This window comes from Aulonocara stuartgranti (genome assembly GCF_965226115.1).
Source record: "Aulonocara stuartgranti genome assembly, chromosome: 11".
Classification (NCBI taxonomy): domain Eukaryota; kingdom Metazoa; phylum Chordata; class Actinopteri; order Cichliformes; family Cichlidae; genus Aulonocara; species Aulonocara stuartgranti.
This window is the reverse complement of record NC_138947.1, coordinates 343,274-364,543: the sequence shown is the minus strand read 5'-3', so window position 1 is coordinate 364,543 and position 21,270 is coordinate 343,274. Positions and strand designations below refer to the sequence as shown.

The 21,270-nt window shown below is 45.0% G+C and overlaps 1 protein-coding gene across 2 annotated transcripts; it reads right to left on the bottom strand.

Annotated features, from left to right (window-relative positions):
• Positions 1–1,195: 1,195 nt before the first annotated feature.
• Positions 1,196–19,084, bottom strand: LOC309717837 (uncharacterized protein). Of its 2 annotated transcripts, none has more exons than XM_082552705.1 (6): positions 19,041–19,084; positions 11,902–12,012; positions 11,735–11,827; positions 8,384–8,551; positions 5,165–5,278; positions 1,196–1,409 (listed from the first exon to the last, which is right to left on the bottom strand). In XM_082552705.1, the coding sequence occupies exons 2-6, from the start codon at positions 11,998–12,000 to the stop codon at positions 1,341–1,343; spliced, it is 543 nt and encodes a 180-aa protein (XP_082408831.1). In that variant the 5' UTR covers positions 12,001–12,012; positions 19,041–19,084; the 3' UTR covers positions 1,196–1,340. The 2 variants fall into 2 exon arrangements, with proteins under 2 accessions (XP_082408831.1, XP_082408830.1); XM_082552704.1 differs by lacking the exon at positions 19,041–19,084 and adding an exon at positions 12,700–12,800.
• Between the last annotated feature and the right edge of the window lie 2,186 nt (positions 19,085–21,270).

Below are 21,270 nucleotides of genomic sequence, written 5' to 3'. Positions count from 1 at the left end.
TTCTCATGATCATTTTGACCCCACGGGATGAGATCTTGCGTGGAGCCCCAGATCGAGGGAGATTATCAGTGGTCTTGTATGTCTTCCATTTTCTGATGATTGCTCCCACAGTTGATTTTTTCACACCAAGCTGCTTGCCTATTGTAGATTCACTCTTCCCAGTCTGGTGCAGGTCTACAATACTTTTCCTGGTGTCCTTCGAAAGCTCTTTGGTCTTGGCCATGGCGGAGTTTGGAGTCTGACTGTTTGAGGCTGTGGACAGGTGTCTTTTATACAGATGATGAGTTCAAACAGGTGCCATTCATACAGGTAACGAGTGGGGGACAGAAAAGCTTCTTACAGAAGACGTTACAGGTCTGTGAGAGCCAGAGATTTTCCATGTTTGAGGTGACCAAATACTTATTTTCCACCCTGATTTACCAATAAATTCTTTACAAATCCTACCATGTGGATTCATGGATTTTTTTTTCACATTCTGTCTCTCACAGTTGAAGTGTACCTCTGGAGCAAATTACTGACCTCTGTCATCATTTTAAGTGGGGGAACTTGCACAATCGGTGGCTGACTAAATACTTTTTTGCCCCACTGTAACTATCCATCACAGTTATATGATGGATTACGCAGTAAAAATAGAAGTGGGCTGAAAGGTCTATTGCGTTCTTACTTATTCAGTTTGTGTATCATGTTTTTGAAAAGTAACTAAGTAACTAATTACTTTTTAAAATAAATAATCAGTAGTGTTGTGATTAAATTTTTGGAGAAGTAATCAGTAACTAATTACTTTTTTCAAGTAACTTGACCAACACTGGTCTTATCTCAGTGTCTCTGCACCCTCCTGGCCTCTGATGGCCCTCAAACTTTGTTGCAGGCTCAGTCTCTATTCTGCCTTTGCTCGCTGCTCGCTGGACCTCTGTTTTCTCACTTATTGTCATTGCCGCTGGGATTCCGTTCTGCTGTGATGGGCCGTCGGCGTCTAACCACCAAATACCTCAAATTAAATTCTGTACTTAAATAAATCATGTTCAATTCCTTCTAATGATCTCTCTCTGCACTGAACTGTAAGCAACATTAATGATGATGATACACCTCTCCATACATGGATAAATTTTTCAGCTTCAGTTTATTGATTCTTTGGATCTTTCAGAGCTGCAAAGCACCTTAAGTGTCACGGCAACATAAAGGTAAATCTGGAGTACTTTTATTCAATAGTAAGAAGATTACATGACTAACAATGTTGACCCATCACTCCTTTGAGCGGAACTATCAGTCACTTGTGTAGAGCTTGGATGAGGGCAGGGCAGAGCCATTGCTGCGGGTGGGTTCAGGTATGTGGGCAGAGTCTACGTGGAAGGATCCTGTGCAGTCACTGAGGCAGTTCCGTAATGCTGATTGGTGATGGTACATGGCATCTAAACAACAAAAATGTCAGTTATTAGACACTAAAATAATTTAAAGCTTATAAAGCTTTATTAGTTTAGTCATAGGTCAGGTTTGCAGCAGGGGGACACTCTCAGCTAGTACTTAATGAACGCGAATGACGCTAAACGGGTAAAATAAAGAATTCCACCTGCCTTTGGACAAAACATTTGATTTTAATTTCCAGCCTGGATAAAACCACTCTTCTTCCTTCACTTTTTCTCTCAATTAAGATGATTTTGATCAGAATACACTAGCATGCTATTAATGCTTGCTGACTGGTAACATGGATTTAGGATGGGTCATCTTTAAATTGGCTACACAGATAAATATTAACTTCATTATTTATTAGGCAGGTGTACAAACTGGTTAAGTGCGCATGCGCCAACCAGCGTGCAGCCTGTTACAGTCGCTCCTGCTTTTCTCTTAGTTTAGCTCTTTTTTCTTACGTATTCTTTTTTTTTCTGACTTGTATTTTCCTCCGTTTTCTATCTCTTACTCAATCATGTGGATTGAGAGAGTTTTTGTTCTTCTGGTGGCCGTGGAACTGTTACTTTTATCATGGAACGGGACCGCGGCACATCTCCTACACGCACGGACTGTTTACTCCAGAGATCAGCTGATCGCCCTGATGCCGGCCGGCTCGCTGGCCAGGCCCGCAGAAGTGCCCGCAGAAGTACCAGCTGAAATTTGGAGGAAAACACATCGGGGATGCAGAGGTCAAGTACAGAAGAGAAGAAAAAAGGTGACGGTGAGACAGCGGAGGCTCGAAGCGAGGAGGAGGTTTAAACCGTGTCTGCCGTCTATCGTGATGGGAAATGTGCGATCGTTGGCAAGTAAAATCGACGAGCTCTCAGCACTGGTACGGAGTCAGAGGGAATACCGATAGTGTAGCCTGATGTGTTTCACCGAATCATGGCTGCACCAGGTCATTCCCGATGAGAATGCTTCCGTGGAAGGCTTCCACACTGTTCGGGCGGACAGGGACAGCATCGCTAGCGGTAAGCGTAAAGGAGGTGGGCTTGCTGTAGTTAACAACCGGTGGTGTAACCCTGCCAACATAACAATCAAAGAAAGGATTTGTTGCCCGGACACTGAACTGTGTGCTGTTGGACTCAGGCCGTATTATTTACCCAGGGAATTCTCTCACGTCATCTTGGTGGCTGTTTATGTTCCCCCCTCTGCTAACCCCACAGCTGCATGTGACACTATCCACTCTGCCATAGCTCGGCTACAGACTCAGCACCCGAGTGCCTTTATTGTGATCTCGGGTGACTTCAACCATGTATCACTGGACAATACACCAACATTCAAACAATATGTGGACTGTCCCACCAGGGGAGAGAAAACTTTAGACTTACTGTATGCTAACGTCAAGGATGCATACAGCTCCTCCTCCCTCCCCCCACTTGGTAGGTCAGATCATAACCTGATTCACCTCACCCCCCGCTATGTGCCAATTGTGAGGAGGGAACCTGTGACCACCAGGACTGTTAGGAGGTGGTCAGAGGAGGCAATAGCGGAACTACAGGGCTGTTTCGAGGTGACCGACTGGGAAACACTCTGTGAGCCTCACGCCGAGGACATCAATGGGCTTACTGAGTGTATCACAGACTACATAACTTTCTGCACCGACTCCATTGTTCCAGCTCAGACTGTTCATTGTTACCCAAATAACAAGCCGTGGGTGACTAAGGACATCAAAGCCCTCCTCAACAACAAGAAGAGGGCTTTCAGAGGGGGCAACAAAGAGGAGGTGAGGAAGGTCCAGGTGTTACTAAAGGACAAGATCAGAGAGGCTAAGGACAATTACAGGAGGAAGCTGGAGTGGAAACTCCAGCAGAACAGCATGAGAGAGGTGTGGAGGGGCATGAAGACCATCACTGGATTCAGGCCAACCAACAGCAGGGGAGCTGAGGGAGGTGAGAACAGAGCCAATGAGTTGAATCTGTTTTTCAATAGATTCGACACCACAGTGTCTGTTCCCACCCCCACAACCTCACCTGCAGTCAGCCTGGAATCCAGAGCCACACCACTGTGCCAGCCTCTCTCTTCACATGTTGCCTCCTGTGAGATTCCTGACACCCCTCCCCCACCCATCACCTTCACTCAATACCAGGTTGAGATGCAAATGAGGAGACTTCACTCAGGCAAGTCTGCTGGACCAGACGGAGTGAGTCCCCTTGTCCTCAAGGCCTGTGCCCCCCAGCTGTGTGGAGTCTTTCATAAACTGTTTATGCTGAGTCTGAGTCTGCAGAGGGTCCCGGTGATGTGGAAGACATCATGCCTCGTCCCTGTACCAAAGACGCCTCGTCCCAGTGGCCCCCAGGATTACAGGCCCGTGGCACTGACCTCCCACATCATGAAGACCCTGGAAAGGCTCATCCTGGACCAGCTGCGACCCATAGTAAGACCACATCTGGATCCCCTTCAGTTCGCTTATCAGCCTCGTCTCGGAACAGAGGACGCCATCATCTACCTGCTCAATCGTGTCTACACCCATCTGGACCAGCCGGCGAGCACTGTGAGGGTCATGTTTTTTGACTTTTCCAGTGCTTTCAACACCATCAGGCCGACCCTCCTGGGTGATAAGTTAGCAGCGATGCAGGTGGATGCTTCTCTGGTGTCCTGGATTGTTGATTACCTGACAGGAAGACCACAATATGTACGTCTCCCACAGTGTGTGTCTGACAAGGTGATTAGCAACACAGGGGCACCACAGGGGACTGTCCTCTCCCCCTTCCTCTTCACCCTCTACACCACAGACTTCAGCCACTGCACAGAGACCTGCCATCTTCAGAAGTTTTCTGATGACTCTGCGGTGGTTGGATGCATCAGCAGGGATGATGAGACAGAGTACCGGGCTGTGGTCGACTCCTTTGTCACGTGGTGTGAGCAGAATCATCTGCAGCTCAACGTGGCAAAGACCAAGGAACTGATCGTGGACTTCAGGAAGACCAGGAAACACTTGACCCCTGTTTCAATCCAGGGGGTCAGTGTTGACATTGTGGAGGACTATAAATACCTTGGAGTACACATTGACAATAAACTGGACTGGGCTACAAACACCACAGCACTTTACAGGAAGGGCCAGAGTCGTCTCTATTTTTTGAGGCGACTGAGGTCCTTCAACATCTGCCAGAAAATGCTGAGGATTTTCTATGAGTCTGTGGTGGCCAGTGCGATCCTCTATGCTGTTGCATGCTGGGGGAGCAGGCTGAGGGTCGCAGATGCCAACAGACTTAATAAACTGATCCGTAAGGCCAGCAATGTTGTGGGGATGGAGCTGGACTCCCTCAAGGTGGTGTCGGAGAGGCGGATGCTGTCCAAGATAAAGACAATGTTGGATAACACCTCCCACCCACTCCATGACATGTTGGTCAGTCACAGGAGCTCGTTCAGTGAGAGACTGAGATTACCCATGATGCACCACTGAACGACACAGGAAATCATTCCTGCCTGTGGCCATCTCCCTGTACAACGCATCCACTTAACACACTGTTTGCTGCTACAACTACACATGTTTCTTTTCCAAATATTTATTTATAAGTGACTTATGTATGTATGTATGTATATATATGTATATATTGTACTATTCTTAGTTAGCGTATTGTCTGTCTTGTCTTAATGTTGGTTTATAATGGAGCACTGTAACAAAAAATAATTTCCCCCAGGGATCAATAAAGTATTCTGATTCTGATTCTGATTCTGATTCTGATTCTGAGGAGGACTCTGCAGATGGACTCACCTGAAATGTGGGATTGTAACTGCCATTAGAGTCCCCTACTCCTAGACAAATGCCACACAGGCTCAGCTCAACCAAGCACAGCATGGCTGAAAATCCCCAAAATAGACTGTTGAACTGAAAGAGAGAAAAACAGGCTTCTGAAGTTTCCTCACCTTAACTAAAAACTCGAAACTGTTTCTACCACAAGCTGGTGAAACACCTGTTATCTCGGTACCAAAGACCTCTGGAGCTGGTTCACATGCCACATTCACCTGTGCTCTGAATTCACTGTGGTGAGAATAAGGCACGACGGGACCACAGATCTGTGTTTTGAGACATTTCATTGAGCACTTCTCACCACAACAACAATTTCTTTTCTGTCTGCTCTTTTCTAAATTAAAAAAATATGAGGAATTTCTTTCCCCCTCCTCAATCCACTTGGCCCATGAACGCACAAAAGCTCCTTCTGCTTTATTTAGGTAGAGCTGATCTAATTTAGTTTGCAACTCCATAAGTTTACTCCTTTCTTGGATATTTAGATCATCTTTACTACAGCAATAAGTAATTTCTTGGAATAATTTACATTCATATTCTCTTTGCTTTTGACTTGTGTTTTTACTGAATTGAATACTAAATTCTCTAATTTTGAATTTAATGAATTCCCATTTACTGATATATCCTACAATTAGATGATCAGCCATAATATCTTTTATAATTTTTTTGACTATGTTGCAGTAGTCTTCATTTTGTAAAAGTTTGGCATTGAACTTCCAATAACTTCTTTTATTTGATTGTCTAATTTCCGATTCTAAGCACAGTTCAATAAAGCAATGATCTGAAAGAGGTGCATTTGACATCAACAGTGTGGTTAAGAATGATGTCACTTCCTAGCCAATAGTCTATTCTAGACTTACAAGCTCCATTTGGTTTAAACCAGGAAAAGCTCTTAATTCCTGGATTTCTTACTCTCCAAATATCTGTCAAATTGTTGTTTATCAAAAAATCTATAATTAGGTTATTTTTTGTGGTCTACCTGTCCTTGGGGGCCATCTATCAGTCCATTCATCAGGAGTCATATTCCAATCACCACCCATTAAAATGTATTCTGTAGGGTATCGATCTTTAAGTTCAAAAATATTTGAAGTTATATCTTCTAACATAATTTTATTCTGACTTTCATTATTATATCCATAAACATTGACTAAAATGAAAAACAAACTTTCAACTCTCATTGCAGCAATCAACCAATGACCATTCAAGTCAGTTCGTTGTATTACAAGATCCCCAGGAAAGTTATTGAATAAAATCGCTACACCCCCCGACCTCGTTGAGCCATGGCTGAACAGGATTTTGCTGCCCCATTGGTTTGACCAAAAAGATACATCACTATCAGATAAATGAGTCTGTTGTAGAAAAATACAGTTTGATTTTTTACCTCTGCAGTACAAAAATAAGGCTTTTCTTTTAACAGATTCTCTTAAACCCCTAACATTTAAAGAACCAAAACAAATGTTAACATTCAACATGAACTATAGACAGAATATCACTCACCACGTGAGAAAAAGAAGAAAAAAAAGTACTAAATGCTGAGCTCCTCAGACCGCGAACAAGTTTCCACTATTTCAGTTTTTGTCATTTTTAGTTCTCCTGTCTTTCCTCAACTTTGCGTCCATCAATGAAGGCATGTGGACCACGACAGTAGGCTCGTTTACCCGCACGTCTTGCTTCCTCCACCAGAGGCCATAGGCGCTGTCGATCTTGTATGTCCTCCTGCGGCAACATCTCCGCGAAGCTGATGCCTTCTTGCTTGCAGGTTGAAGAGTCTTTGGTGCGCCTCCACAATTCTTCTTTAATTCGCCTCTGTGTGAATAGAATAATGATGTTTCTGTTTCTGCCATCAACTCGTTTCCCTAAGTGATGGACAATATCAACGGCCTCTTCTAAGTCCGAGTCAGGGGCAATCTTCTGAAGCGTTTGCAGAACCTTCACTCTAATGTTTTCATCTTTGTCTTCCTTCACCCCTTTCAGCTTTAAGCACCACCTCATTCAGTAGCGCTCTTGTTCTCTCACTCTTCTTTTCAAGTCTTCATTTTCTTTAAGCAGCTGTTCATTCGCATTTGCCAGTTTAACAACTTTCAGTTTGCGATCGACTATCTCTGCAGCATTAAACTCTACAGCCTTAATCAAGCTGGCAACCATAGCTGCACTTTGTCTGTTTTGTTCCTTGATATCTTCCAGTTGTACTTCAAATTTCTTCTTCCCAGAATGGCTTCAAAAATAGTTTTATTGGAGATATCATCTTCCTTCTCTGAAGATTTTGTTCTCTTCTCCTCTGGCGGTTGTTTTGATGGAGTTGGCGGCGCCGAGTCTGCTCCCCGTTCTCGCTTGTTTAGGCCCACGTTGGCAGCTTCAGTGCTAGCATAGCCATGGTCACTGACTTTAGCATGCGAAGACGTCTTAGCATTGGGGTTTGACGACACAAATTGCAGCTTTGCATTCTTAATAACCTTTTGGGCATCCATAGTTATAGTTCGAGTGGAAGGAGAATAAAGTTACTTAGCAAATTTTGCGGTCTTTCGGAGCTCCTGAAAAAACACAACTGTTCAAGCTGCCATCTAGATGGCACTGTCCTCTACAGGCATCTGGATAATTTAGTCACAACACTGGAGGGTAAAATAAATACTACATAAGAGGCCATGTTAGTGAACGCTGGGAAAGAAGACTGTAGTAAAAGTGATGATGGTTTTCTTTCACCTTGGTGCACCTAAGGCATGATTCAACCTGTTCAGTCATTCCAATATGCAGGGATCATTTAGATGTTAGTACACTGTGACTGCATGAAATCCCTTTTTCTAATAACCAAATTCTATCCCTCCTTTATCAAACATACATTTCAGCTCTTACACAGAATAACAGGGCTGCTTCTGCGCCACACAACCACTGAGTGACGTCTGTCCTTCAGATGCCCTGTTAGCTGCTGCTTTTTACATGGATGTTACTGGCAGCAGGTCTGTAGTTTTCTAAATCAGAACGATGTTCAATGCTCCTCTGATTCTCCTGTCTTTAAAAACTCCCTCATCTGAACACAGAGCACTGAAGCGCTTTCTGAGAATCTGGTACCTGCAGAGGAGGTGTGACCACAATCAAGATCCACCCCCCAAAATCCTTCAGCAGCTTTGATCAAGAGGCTGAAATCAGACATGTAGAAGATTTTGTACAATATAAAACAAAATGTCTTACCCTTTCATAGTTGTGAGTGAATGACCAGTCGGGGGTACTGGTGTTCAAGTAAGAGCTACCATAATAATGATAAGCATAATGTGGCCAAAAGGCTTCCAGGATGTAGATGATGATGGCAGCAGCTGAAGTAACTGCAGCAATAACATTGGCTCCCAGAGCGCCTCTCACCTGCAGAGCACAAAACGGGTCAGCACACCTGGAAAACCTGGCAGCACCTGAAAGGCAGATTAAACCTGTAGAAACTGCAGCTCACCAGAGTCACGGGACAGTGTGGAGACTAGTTTTAGAACAGATGTTAGAGAATATTTAATCCTGAAAAAAGTACATTTAACCACTTTATTTAACATTGATTATAGACCTGTGTCCTAATGATGGGACAGCTTTCCTTTCTGCTTCACATTAACTTTATAAATACAGAAATGGGGCTCTTTTCCAACCTGACTAAACAGAACTTTTAATCGTTTTCCTCTCAGTCACACTTTGATGCTGTCAGTCTGCTAATATTGTACTTTCATCTGACTGGTGACCTGCCCGTGGTATACTCCATCTCTCACCCTATGAGAGCTGGCAAGGGCACAGCCTTGACTCTGAATTAGAGAAACGAGTTTGAAGCCTAATCTTAAAGTAGAGATAGTGTCTGTCTCCTGAATCCAAACTGGAAGCTGGTTCCACAGAAGAGGGGCCTGAAAACTGAAGGCTCTGCCTCCCATTCTACTTTTAAATACTCTAGGAACAACAAGTAGGCCTGCAGAGCGAGAGCGAAGTGCTCTGATAGGGTGATATGGTACTACAAGGTCATTAAGATAAGATGGGGCCTGATTATTTAAGACCTTGTATGTGAGGAGCAGGATTTTGAATTCTGGATTTAACAGGAAGCCAAAACAGGAGAAATCTGCTCTCTTTCTAGTCCCTGTCAGGACTCTTGCTGCAGCACCCTGAATTTTACTTGATATCGGATCGGAAAGGAAATCAGTGGTATCGCACATCACTAGTAACCATGTTTCTGTAAGGCAGAGTAAATTTGTTGGTCAATTATTAAGTCATGTACTAACAGAGACTTGGAGGAGAGAGACCTAATATTTAATAACCCACATTTCACTGTTTTACTCTTTGGTTCAGATGTGGATACTTTATTGTTCTTTCGTTGTGATTGTTTATGTTTAAGTTGTTTGTTGCTGGTTTTAGTTTGTTTTTTGTCTGTTTGGGAGCTGACACAGTCTCTATGGAGATGGGTTTTGGGGGGGTAGCAGGAGGAGAGAAGCTGCAGAGAGGCGTGTAAGACTGCAACTCTGCTTCCTGGTCTCAACCCTGGATAGTCATATTTTGGGGGGTTTAATAAATTTGGGCAGATTTCAAAACATGTCACTCCTGGTCTGATTGGGGACCAGGGGTCTCACTCCATGATCGCAGGCTAGTTTGACTTTACGAATTGACCATAAAGTCATATTCATCTGACAATCTTAATCACACTCTAAGTTCTTCTCTCATTTCTCTGGATGTGTTTGCTCTCCTTGTCTACAGACTAGAGATGGACCGATCCGATATTACGTATCGGTATCGGTCCGATACTGACCTAAATTACTGGATCGGATATCGGAGAAAAATAAAAAATGTAATCCGATCCATTAAATATCACGAAAGCACCTCACAAAACTTGCAACACGCCGTAACTCACCTCAGAACGTTAGCACGTCGGAGCAGTATGCATCACGTGATAGAGCGGCTGTGGCATGCAGGACCTGTCGGTGGTCTGGATAGCATTTGGAGCTTCGCTAGCAACCCGGCATTTCATCTCCGACAAAGTTATCCCGAGAGAAGTAAAGCAAGTGTGTAAGTCCATCTCTGAATGTTTGTAAAGCATTCCTGCGTTAAGCTTAACAAACGATATATGGAGCGACTGCCTCTTCTTGCTGCTACTTCAATCATGAAACTGATCAATGATCAGCTGATCGTCTCTCCTTTGCTTTTGGCCCACTTTGCACCAGAAAGAGGAAACCAGCGGCTGAACAACAGCAGCACGTTTAAGCTTGATCAGCTGTTGTTAGAATTTATTTATTATTACTTTCTACTCGAGGATCTTTTTCTACGTAGCTGACGCTGGTAACTGTGCAGGGGCGGATCTAGCAAAGTTTAGCCAGGGGGCCCGATAGGGCATTAACTGGGAAAAGGGGGCACAAAGACATACTTTTCTTTCTTATTCTCATTTAAAATGTCTAGCTTTTAATAAATAATTATCTGACAGCCAAAGTTTTAATTTGATGTAAAATGAATAGAAGTCAATTACAGTAACTATTAAGTCTAATATATATACCCTAGTAAGCTATAGTACTTTTTCCTTTGGGAAGGTACCATCTGTGCAGTCTGCAATTTTGTTGAAGAAAGATGTTGAATCTATTTAATATTTCTTGAAAAATAATTGATTTCTGTGCATTTTTTTTCACACTGCATCAAATTAAGGTTGATTACGTCGATTAAGCATCATGAGGTGGAGCGTGAGGGGTGGTTCCCTATTTTTTATTCATTTATTTTTGTTGTTGCTGGGAGTTGGAACCCTATTAGTTAGGTTGCTTAATATTTATGCTAAGTACTCTTTAAAATACCAGAATAGGGAGGATGGTGTAGGTCTAAGTTTATTAGATTGATCAGTATTGCTGAACTATGAAATATTTTTTTTTTGCATACAGGTATAACAGAATAGCTTTAGTGTAGTTGTTGTTTTAAACTTGAATATGAACTTATACAAAATGCAGCAAGATATTTAAAAAACAGTTTTGTTGATTAAAAAACACTATATCGGATTCATATCGGTATCGGCAGATATCCAAATTTATGATATCGGTATCGGACATAAAAAAGTGGTATCGTGCCATCTCTACTACAGACATACTCAAGTACCATTTATCTGGTTTGTTTTCCATCACAGGTTAGAGCCTGGTTAGGAAATGTGTTTCTTTCCACTGAAACTTTAGAGTGGGTAGCAGGTCATGCAATCACTGTAACAGTGTAAGAGTTCTGAAGAAACTCTAATGGATGGATTATCAGACCATCTCAGAAAGATCAAGGAAGAACAGACCAGGTATCTCCAGAAGCTGAAGTCCAAAATAATCAGTCACTGGAAAGTGAAATACAGCATTTATGGGACTGAACTCACTTTGTTAACTGAGCTGTGATATTATCGAGTTGTTTGGCTCTAAAAATTCACAATGAGCTATGGCCTCATTTTGTTTTTACTGACTGGATTTCAGTCAAATTACACTAAATGTTAAATTTCTGTTTCCTCGGTTGGAGAAAAATCAGGTCGAGCCTCACTCCAGTGTGTTCCAGCAGGACTACAAATTTGCAGAGACTCACCTGAAGTACAGGTATGGTGATATCACAGAGATGAGTTCCTGATCGTCTCTCTGAAGTCCCATCATATATGTTCATACATCCAGCTATGATGAACTGAAAGAGAGAGCAGTAAGAAGTCTTAGCTGACTCAGTTCAGTTCAATTCAAAGACCCTACAATAATACTCACCAACACTGGTCCCCAGATGTACACCAAGGAATCAGACACCAGACCTTTGGACCGTGTTGCCCTCAGGATCCCAAAGACCATGACAGTCAGAGCAACCATGATCTGAATCACCTGCAGGAAGACATAAAGTCTCAGAGGAAACATTCAGAGCCTTTGGCTCATTCAGCCTTTGTGAGAACAAGTGATGCCAAAGATGACGTACGTGACTAGACACAGCATTTTCAGTGGACAAACGTTTCATCAAGAAGGGACTTCTTCAGTCTCAGCTGACTGCAGGTTTCCAACATTATAAACAGTACATTTGCTCAATGACTGAAACTAGCGCCACTGAATGAGCAATGGGCTGTGAGGTCAGTTCCTTGATCATTAATATGGAAATTGTCACGACTATTGATCAACAACTACTGATCAAAAACCATTTATCAATGGCCACGAGTACCATTCAACTTTCTGCTGAGAGGAAGTTTGAACTAACACACCAAACATTTTCACATGCAGATAAATGGGATAAACTTGTTGGTTATCTTTAAAAGGTAACGAGTCTGTATTCACATTTAGCTTGTCTTCTGGACATTATCTTTCTGAACTTTAATTTCCAACAGAGATTATTTTCCGAGGCGATCCAAAAGCCTCTGAGGACAGACGTCCTCTGTCATTAAAGTCAGCTGAGAGATCGACAGCAGAGCAGCAGCGTGGTTGTGAATCACATGCCTTCAGCATCCACAGGTTAAAGATCAGTGGTTTAATCATCTCTGTCTGGATTCAATCTGACCCCATCAGGATGTAAAGGTGTCTCACCCCCAGTGCCGGCAGTTGCTTTCTGGTGATGCTGTGGTCCCGGCGTAAAACTACGACCACGGTGCCCGATGCCGCCCCTGCTGATGGAGATTGCTGCATGTCTGAGCTCACGAGAGTCACAGCTGGTAGCAGATAAACTCTGGGGTGGGTCTGCCCTGACGTCAGCTGTCTGACTCATTCCTACTGCTTTTTTCACTGGATGCTCGCTCCTTCAAGTGAAATGTCTGACTAAGGCTGGTCTTTCTATGTGTATCCCAAAGAAAGGCTTTTTACTCACTTGAGCTTCATTTTTGGTAAACATTTATTTATATTTTGGCACATCGGCCATGAAAATGATCCAGTACAAGCTGTTTGCCGTTCCTGCAACAGTTTTCTATAGCAGGTTTCTAAACCAAAGTTATATTAGTTTTATATATACACAATACAGTATCGTCAACAGCACCAAAAAGTAAAACAGTGAAATGTGAATTATTAAACATTAGGTCTCTCTCTTCCAAGTTTCTGTTAGTACATGACTTAATACCTGATCAACAAATTGATTTACTCTGCCTTGTGCTGGAAGTGCTGTTCAGATCTTTGCAAATCTAATCTGTACAAAGCAACACTGGATGACTTTGGAAAAGAAAATAATGCTCAGGTTTCTAGCAGATTGCTGCAGACATGTTTTGTTGAGCTCACTGTTTTTTTCTGTTTTACTCAGACTCACCATTTCATCATATTTCATACATACATTCATACATATCATACATACTTCAGCTCTTGTAGGCTTGTTTCTTTTACACATAAAATCGTAGAATGTGTCACCGAGCAGATGTTGTTCTGATCAGGTCTTTAAATGTCATCAGCTTCTTTTAGATGCATCAAGTCCCAGAGCAAACTGGAAATGAGAGAAAAATCAGGACTGATGCCAAACAGGATGCTGCTCTGGGCAAACTTTCGGTCTGATTCAATTATCGATAATGACGTTTGGGTCCATGTTGTTCTGCATCCTGTTTACGCCCTAGCCTAGAGGAAACCAGACTGCAACAATTCTCACTGCGCTGTTGTTTTACAAGACAATCTTCAAATTCTATCTTAGAGTTGAATTTGTTGGCAATATCACTGCTCTCTTCCTTCAAAAACATGCAGATCTCAACTCGCAGATCAAAGACCTGGACAGCACCTTACCACGTGACAGCCATCGGGACTTGCTGTGATACAGAGCGGCCATGTGGTCGCATAGTGGCGGAGAAATCTGGGCTTTCTCAGGTCGTGTGATGATGTACTTGACTGTGACAAAAATGAAATCAGTCATTACGTCCCTCAGCTCAGGCCCCAGCTGTTTAGATGCCAGTGCTTTGCGGTGTATCATACAGTGCATCCACTGCACATTGGAGGAGACCTCGTTTCCCAGCCATAAGCTCCCCACACCGTCCTCAGTGATTTTAAACAGTTTCTCTGCAGTGGCTCTGCCAGGAACTTGTTTGCAGAAAAGCAATTCCTCCCTCATCTCATCTCCATCAATTAATCTGACATGTTATCAGTAAGCAGTCTTTCTTACTGTCAGTGGCTTCATCCATCTGCATAGACAGGCGGCTGTCACGCACCTTATCATTAAGCGGATCCTCTATGTCCTTTGACATATCATACATGCGCCTGCCAATGGTACTATTGGCCAGAGGAATGGCCTGTAGTTTGCTGGCTGCTGTGTCATCAATCATAGTTGAAACCATATCCATAGCACAGGGAAGTATTCATCCCTCTGCAATTGTGTGCAGCTTTTTACTCTGTGACACTCGGTAGGCAACTTTATACCAGCTGAGCAGAGCATTTGCCGGTGTTCTGACAAAACGTTGTACCTTTGTGTAAATTTATAGTCATGTCTATCAATCAGAATATACTGCCTTACGTGGTTTATGCCTCCATCGTACATATCTAAAGGTAGGAGGCTCTGATGCCAAATCACACTATCAAAACGTGCTTCCAGCACACAGTCATCTAATGTTAACACAGAATACAAGGAGAAACGGAGAGGAAAAGATAGCTGTTTTTATTAGAAGTTGTTACATGTTTCCTCACATTTTTTGCATTTGTATTCTCAGTTGCTCTCCTTGTATTTTGCACATTCAAAATGTGCCCATCTTTGGCAAAAATCACACGGCACCTGGAAAGGAAAAATAAATAGCTCATATTCTTTTTGGTAAATACTATTATATAACATTTTAAACATGATTAGCAAGTAATAAGACTTATGTTTTTGTTTTTAATATTTCAGTCATGCTGCGGTCTGCATCAGCATCTAACATACAGCAAACAATGCAGTAGACCTCAGCATTCCCTAAAACACATTCATTGTCATGGTCCTGCGACCATGACTCAGTGACTTTATGTTTATGTTCTTTATTGTTATTACTTTCATGATTATTCGTGGCTGTTTTGGGATGGTTTGTGTTTGGGATTTTAGACACTGGGTTCTGGGTTTGTGCTCCCTCTGTTGGTCCCTGGTGTTAGTGTTCCCCTGTCTCGTCAGGTTAATCAGGTCCAGCTGTTTCCCCCACCTGTGTGTGATTTCCCAGTGTCTCTTTGTGTACTTATAGTGTGTGTTTTCCTCTGCTCCTCGTCGCGTCGTCTGTGTTCATACCCTGTGAAATCCCCTGCGTGCTCTCCCTGCTGTTCTCCCTTCATGTTCAGGTTTGCCACTCCTTTGTGTAGTTTCACCCAGTTTAGTTCATCCTTAGTTCTGTTTTGCCATCTCCACTTTATGTTTGATATTGTCAATAAATCGCCTTCACATCTGAGTCCTCCTTTCCACTCTTCACACGGCCGCTGCCCCGGACCGTGACAGTACGACGCGACCACAAGATGGACCCAGCAGCGCTTAATCCGTCCAGGGAGCTACGGGAGACGCTCATCGATGCCACACAGGAGCTGATCGACCTGTGGCTGGAAAGCCCGGGTGGCACGTCCCAGCGCGCTATAGAGAGGCGGCTACAGCGTCTGGTGACCGGTCTCCCATGGCTGCTGGACTCGCTCTGTTCGTGGGAGCGGGAGTTTCTCCTTTTGGACCTTGGACTTCACCCCCCGTCTGCATTCACTTTCGAGCAGCCCGATGCGGTGAGTCAGCGGGATGCATTGCTTTCCCCAGTTTCCGGGACTTTGTTTTCTGGGGCTATTCAGAGCGGGATGGGAGACTGTACGGGTCGCTTACCTACCTTCGTGGTAACGGATCCTTCCCAAGTGGGCGTGTACAAACCCGCTGCAAAACTGACAGACTGTGTCTCTGCCGCTCCTTCTGAGCCAGGACTTTATTGCCATTCTCCGGCTCAGTTCTGTGTCCAACCACAAGCTTCCCAGTCTGTAGCTCAACCATTAGCCTCCCTTAAGCCACAATTTTCACACTGTTTTTCCACCGCTGTTTCTGAGCAGGGAGACAAACTGTTTCACTACGGACCTGTTCCTCAAAAGCTGGCTACATTAGAGACTATTGCTCACTCCGGGGCTTCCCCAGAGGCTGGGTTTCTGCCCTCAGCTTACTCTGGACCCCTGGAGGCCAAGATGCCAGCTGTGAACTGCACCGGGCTGTCACTGCCTGAGCAGGGTCAGTGCTCTGCGCAGCTGCAGCCCTCCTTATGTGTGCCGGAGGCCCACGTGCCTACTGGTTTTGTTTCATGTGTGCCAGAGGCCCACGTGCCTACTGGTTTTGTTTCATGTGTGCCGGGGGCCCCGGTGCCCACTGGTTCTGCGGCTGTTTTCGCTGGGGGGCCCGAGGAGCCCGTCCAGCCTCCTGCTTCGCCTGCTGGGGGGCCCGAGGAGCCCGTCCAGCCTCCTGCTTCGCCTGCTGGGGGGCCCGAGGAGCCCGTCCAGCCTCATGCCACACTGACTGCCACGTCGGCTGGGGGGCCCGAGGATCCCGTCCGGCCACCTGTGGCTGCTTCTCCACCTGTGGCTGCTTCTCCACCTGTGGCTGCAGCGCCGCCTCCTGCAGTACAATCACCTGCAGCGCTACCACCTGCTACTGCCACGCCTCAGCCTGAAGCTTCAGCTACAGCGTCAGCTTCGCCTAGCCCAGCTTCAGCTACAGCTTCATCCTCGCCTGGCCCGGTTTCATCCTCGCCTGGCCCGGTTTCATCCACGCCTGGTCCGGCTTCATCCTCGCCTGATTCTGGTCCAGCTTCATCCTCACCTGGCCCAGCTTCAGCTACAGCGTCAGCTTCGCCTAGCCCAGCTTCAGCTACAGCTTCGTCCTCGCCCGGCCCGGCTTCAGCTACAGCTTCTTCATCGCCTGGCCCGGTTTCATCCACGCCTGGCCCGGTTTCATCTCCAGCTTCATCCACGCCTGGTCCGGCTTCATCCACACCTGGCCCGGCTTCATCCACGCCTGGCCCGGTTTCATCTCCAGCTTCAGCATCGCCTGGTCCAGCCTTCGTGTCTGCATCCTCGTCTGGTCCAGCCTTCGTGCCCGCATCCTCGGCCACAGCATCCTCATCTTCACCCACTGCGCCTGGTCCAGCCTCCGCTTCAGCATCCTCATCAGCCTCGCCTGGTCCAGCCTTCGTGTCTGCATCCTCGTCTGGTCCGGCCTTCGTGTCTGCATCCTCGTCTGGTCCGGCCTTCGTGTCTGCATCCTCGTCTGGTCCGGCCTTCGTGTCTGCATCCTCGTCTGGTCCGGCCTTCGTGTCTGCATCATCGTCTGGTCCAGCCTTCGTGTCTGCATCATCGTCTGGTCCGGCCTTCGTGTCTGCATCATCATCTCCGCCTGCTGCGGTCCCGGCTTCCGTGCCCTCAGCCTCGCCTGGCCCAGCCTCGTTTGGGTCTGGAGCTAAACGGCCGTTTTCTGGACCGCTGGCCGGGCTACTGGCCGGGCGCCGTTGCCTGACTGGCCGCCGTTGCCTTCCGCACGGCCGGCCCCCGGACCGCCATTGCCTGAGCGGCCGCTGTTGCCTTCCGCACGGCCGGCCCCCGGACCCTCTTCGCCTGAGTGGCCGCCGTTGCCTTCCGCACGGCCGGCCTCCTGAACCTTTTGTGCGCCTCCACGGCCTTCTTCGTGGCCGGCCTCCTGAACTGTCCCATCCTGGCCTCCTGAGTTATCGGGCCCCTGGCCGGCCACCTGAACTGTGTTTTGGACTCTGCTCCCCTGTGAGTTTTTTTTTGTGAACATTTGTTTGGGACTCTGGGGCCTCCGTCTTTGGTCTTGGCCCGGTCCCTCCGTCCTGGGCCCCCTGCCGCCCGCCCGGATCTGGTGGTGTGTTTCGGGGGCCGGCCCTTGAGGGGGGGGGGTACTGTCATGGTCCTGCGACCATGACTCAGTGACTTTATGTTTATGTTCTTTACTGTTATTACTTTCATTATTATTCATGGCTGTTTTGGGATGGTTTGTGTTTGGGATTTTAGACACTGGGTTCTGGGTTTGTGCTCCCTCTGTTGGTCCCTGGTGTTAGTGTTCCCCTGTCCCGTCAGGTTAATCAGGTCCAGCTGTTTCCCCCACCTGTGTGTGATTTCCCAGTGTCTCTTTGTGTACTTATAGTGTGTGTTTTCCTCTGCTCCTCGTCGCGTCGTCTGTGTTCATACCCTGTGAAATCCCCTGCGTGCTCTCCCTGCTGTTCTCCCTTCATGTTCAGGTTTGCCACTCCTTTGTGTAGTTTCACCCAGTTTAGTTCATCCTTAGTTCTGTTTTGCCATCTCCACTTTATGTTTGATATTGTCAATAAATCGCCTTCACATCTGAGTAAGTGCTGCATTTGAGTCCTCCTTTCCACTCTTCACACGGCCGCTGCCCCGGACCGTGACATTCATGGCCATTTGCTGTTATTCAAACATCATTTCTCGAATAATAAAAAAAAATAGTAGCACATTTTTTCCGAAAATACTTCATGGCAAATTAGTCTCCTGAATCTTTTTAATTAGAATTTAAGAAAGGTCTTATCAGAAAGTGTTTACAAAATACTATTTGTACTGTGCTGTTTGAAAAACACTATTTAAATTGGAATTACACACTCTAACGTGATAGGGACGTTACTGGACTCGATGTTCAACGAGGGTGCAAGCTATCTGCATTCGCTCCAGCACAACTACTTCCGTAGTGGTTAACACCTCACTGACCTCTCAAAAAGCAAGGTAGTTTTCTGCAAACGGTGAGATTTATCATAATTATAATGTAAAATCTTAATTATAGTTAACATTAAATGGACTCATTTGAATAATAAACTCCGCAACTGCTGGAATCCTGTTGCTTGTTGTGTTGCAGTCTGTAACCATGGTGTCTTCATGCCCTCTCATCCTCAGAAAATTCCTAGTTGAAAAAGCAATTTATAATGAAACAAGAAATGTTTTATCTAAGAATAATACCTCAGTATCATACATACCTTCAGCTGCGCAGAAGTTTCCTGTCATAAAAACCTTCTTTCCCCATTGGGTCTATGAGCAGTATTTTCTTCATAGAAATGTTGACAATTTAAAAAAATAAATAAATTAGAAATTAAAAATTAAAAAAGAAATTGCCACTGAAAACCTATTTAAGAATAACATTCATCAAGAAGCTGCTTCACAACAAATTATGCTAATTAATAACACATACCACAAGAATCCAGTGTGTACCAAAGTTCACAGGGCACAGCCACATGCTGGGAACTTCATCTGTGGGATTGGAAGTGTAGAATAATTTCGATGTACTTAGGTACCATGCATCTCAGGGTGTTTTCAAATACAGTCTTTTTTAAAGGAACTGAACTCTGTCCCCAGAAACAGAAACTAGTCCACGTTTTGGACTAAACGTCCAACTTCCCTTGCTGATGCCTCTAAACTGCCCAGTAAACAAGGAGCAGCAGGTGTGCAGCATTCTGTGTAAGCTACTACTACATTTTTTTATATTTTAAAATAAGTGGGCTAAGGACATTTCTTACTTGCCTTTTGTCTCTCAATGAGACGGTGCAGGTATGCATCAATTACCTGTTTTGAAAAATCTGTCTGGGAGAGGCATGTCCGGGCGACTGTCGTCATCGGGAGTCCCTCTTTGCTGTTGCAGCTGATTACCTGACCAGCTGGTGGTAATCATCCCTCCCGGCTAGGAAGAGGTATTTAACCTGGACTCGCGGCGACAGTCGACGTGGGATTATTACTTTTGACCGGTATAGTCGGTGCTAGGCGTGTGGTCCGGGGAGTCGACTAGCGTGTGTGGCTAATTGTGGTTTTTCCTTCTTCTTCCAGGAAAGTCGAGCGAAGAAGCGAGTTAGGGAGCACACAAACTAAGGGGGCTACAGCACGGGACGCACTGGGAGCAAGGGATGAGCACCATTGGCAAATTACATCTGAGTTAATTGTTGGACTGACCTGTCTATTCACTGTAAATAAAGTGCACTGTGGCATTGCAGAGTCCTGCGTTTTGGGTCCTACTTTCCTCATCCCCACGGTCTGCCAGCCAGACGGTGACAGTAACTGCTTGAGTGCTGTACACAAAGGAAGGAATATAATAGCTGATAAAGGTTCTTTCTGCATATATTGGAACTGGGTTCTATGATGTCAGAGATGTCACAATATCTGTGTTGTGGTTGATAAGACTCTTTCCTATTGAAGTGTAAGGGAGAAATCTTATTGCAGTTTTGCTATCTAAACTCCCCCACCTACCCGCACATTTTTAACCACTGATGGCGTCTCTACTGCAAAGACTGCAGAAGGAGCAGCACTTCAAAATAAGAATCAATAATGATAAGTTCTCTTACCTCATCAGAAAGCCACCTTGACCCCTGCAGTGTTCAAAAAGAGGAATCTTATACCTTGTATGGTCCAACAACTGCCTCCAAGCACCCAGTATCCTATCAGCCCATGGCCTCTTTACTAAAAGAAAAATATGATTAGTTAGCTCAGGCATGAGAATTTTAGTGAGTGGAAAACCTGGGTGGAGGCCAAGGGGCCACAACAGGAAAAAAGTCAACACAATAAAAATTCAGTTTCAAGCAGAGAAAAAGGAAAGGTGCAAGGGGTGGACAAAATAGAAAATTACTGACAGACGGACCCATTGCTAAACTTCCACAAGCTCCCTGAATGTTGTATTACATCCAATATGAGTTGAAGACAGCATATATACAGAGGCCTAGGTGGGAGGAAATGATCAGACATGTCCACATTGTAAACCAGACAGAAACTGTCCAACAGGTCAAGAGAAGACAACACAATGCATTTTCAACAGCAAACATGCAAACAAAGTCATGTTTCAAGTGAATCAAGTTGGAACTGGCAACAAATGACCAACTGGTCAAAAAGAGATGTTCACTATGCCACCTTCATTTTATATGCTTTGTTTCAGGAAGGGAAGTTCTTGTTCAAGCGTTTCTGGTCCTGGCACTGAATTTAACTCTTGGTGGGAGGCACAACTCTTGTCAGCCATTTTTGGTGCATAATGAATATTAGAGGGTCTGATATCCTCTGGCCTTTGCTGGCACTGAGGGTTAGCAGTAGGATGGCAGGGGGGCATCTTCAGGTTTGTGCTCCTGTTCACTGGCTGACTGTGAGTTGGGCATTTGTCATTGTCACTGACATTTGCAGGGTGGCTTCTTCTGTACGGCTTAATATGGTCAATACTGTACTGATTTTTAAAGT

What these genes read in the sequence shown, in the direction of transcription:
- LOC309717837 (XM_082552704.1), bottom strand. Translation starts at nt 12,798, where the DNA reads ATGCAGCAATCTCCATCAGCAGGGGCGGCATCGGGCACCGTGGTCGTA. An exon ending in ACATCTGGGGACCAGTGTTG is followed by an intron (nt 11,828 to 11,901) that starts GTGAGTATTATT and finishes TCTCTCTTTCAG; the next exon opens with TTCATCATAGCTGGATGTAT. An exon ending in TCACCATACCTGTACTTCAG is followed by an intron (nt 8,552 to 11,734) that starts GTGAGTCTCTGC and finishes TGTGCTCTGCAG; the next exon opens with GTGAGAGGCGCTCTGGGAGC.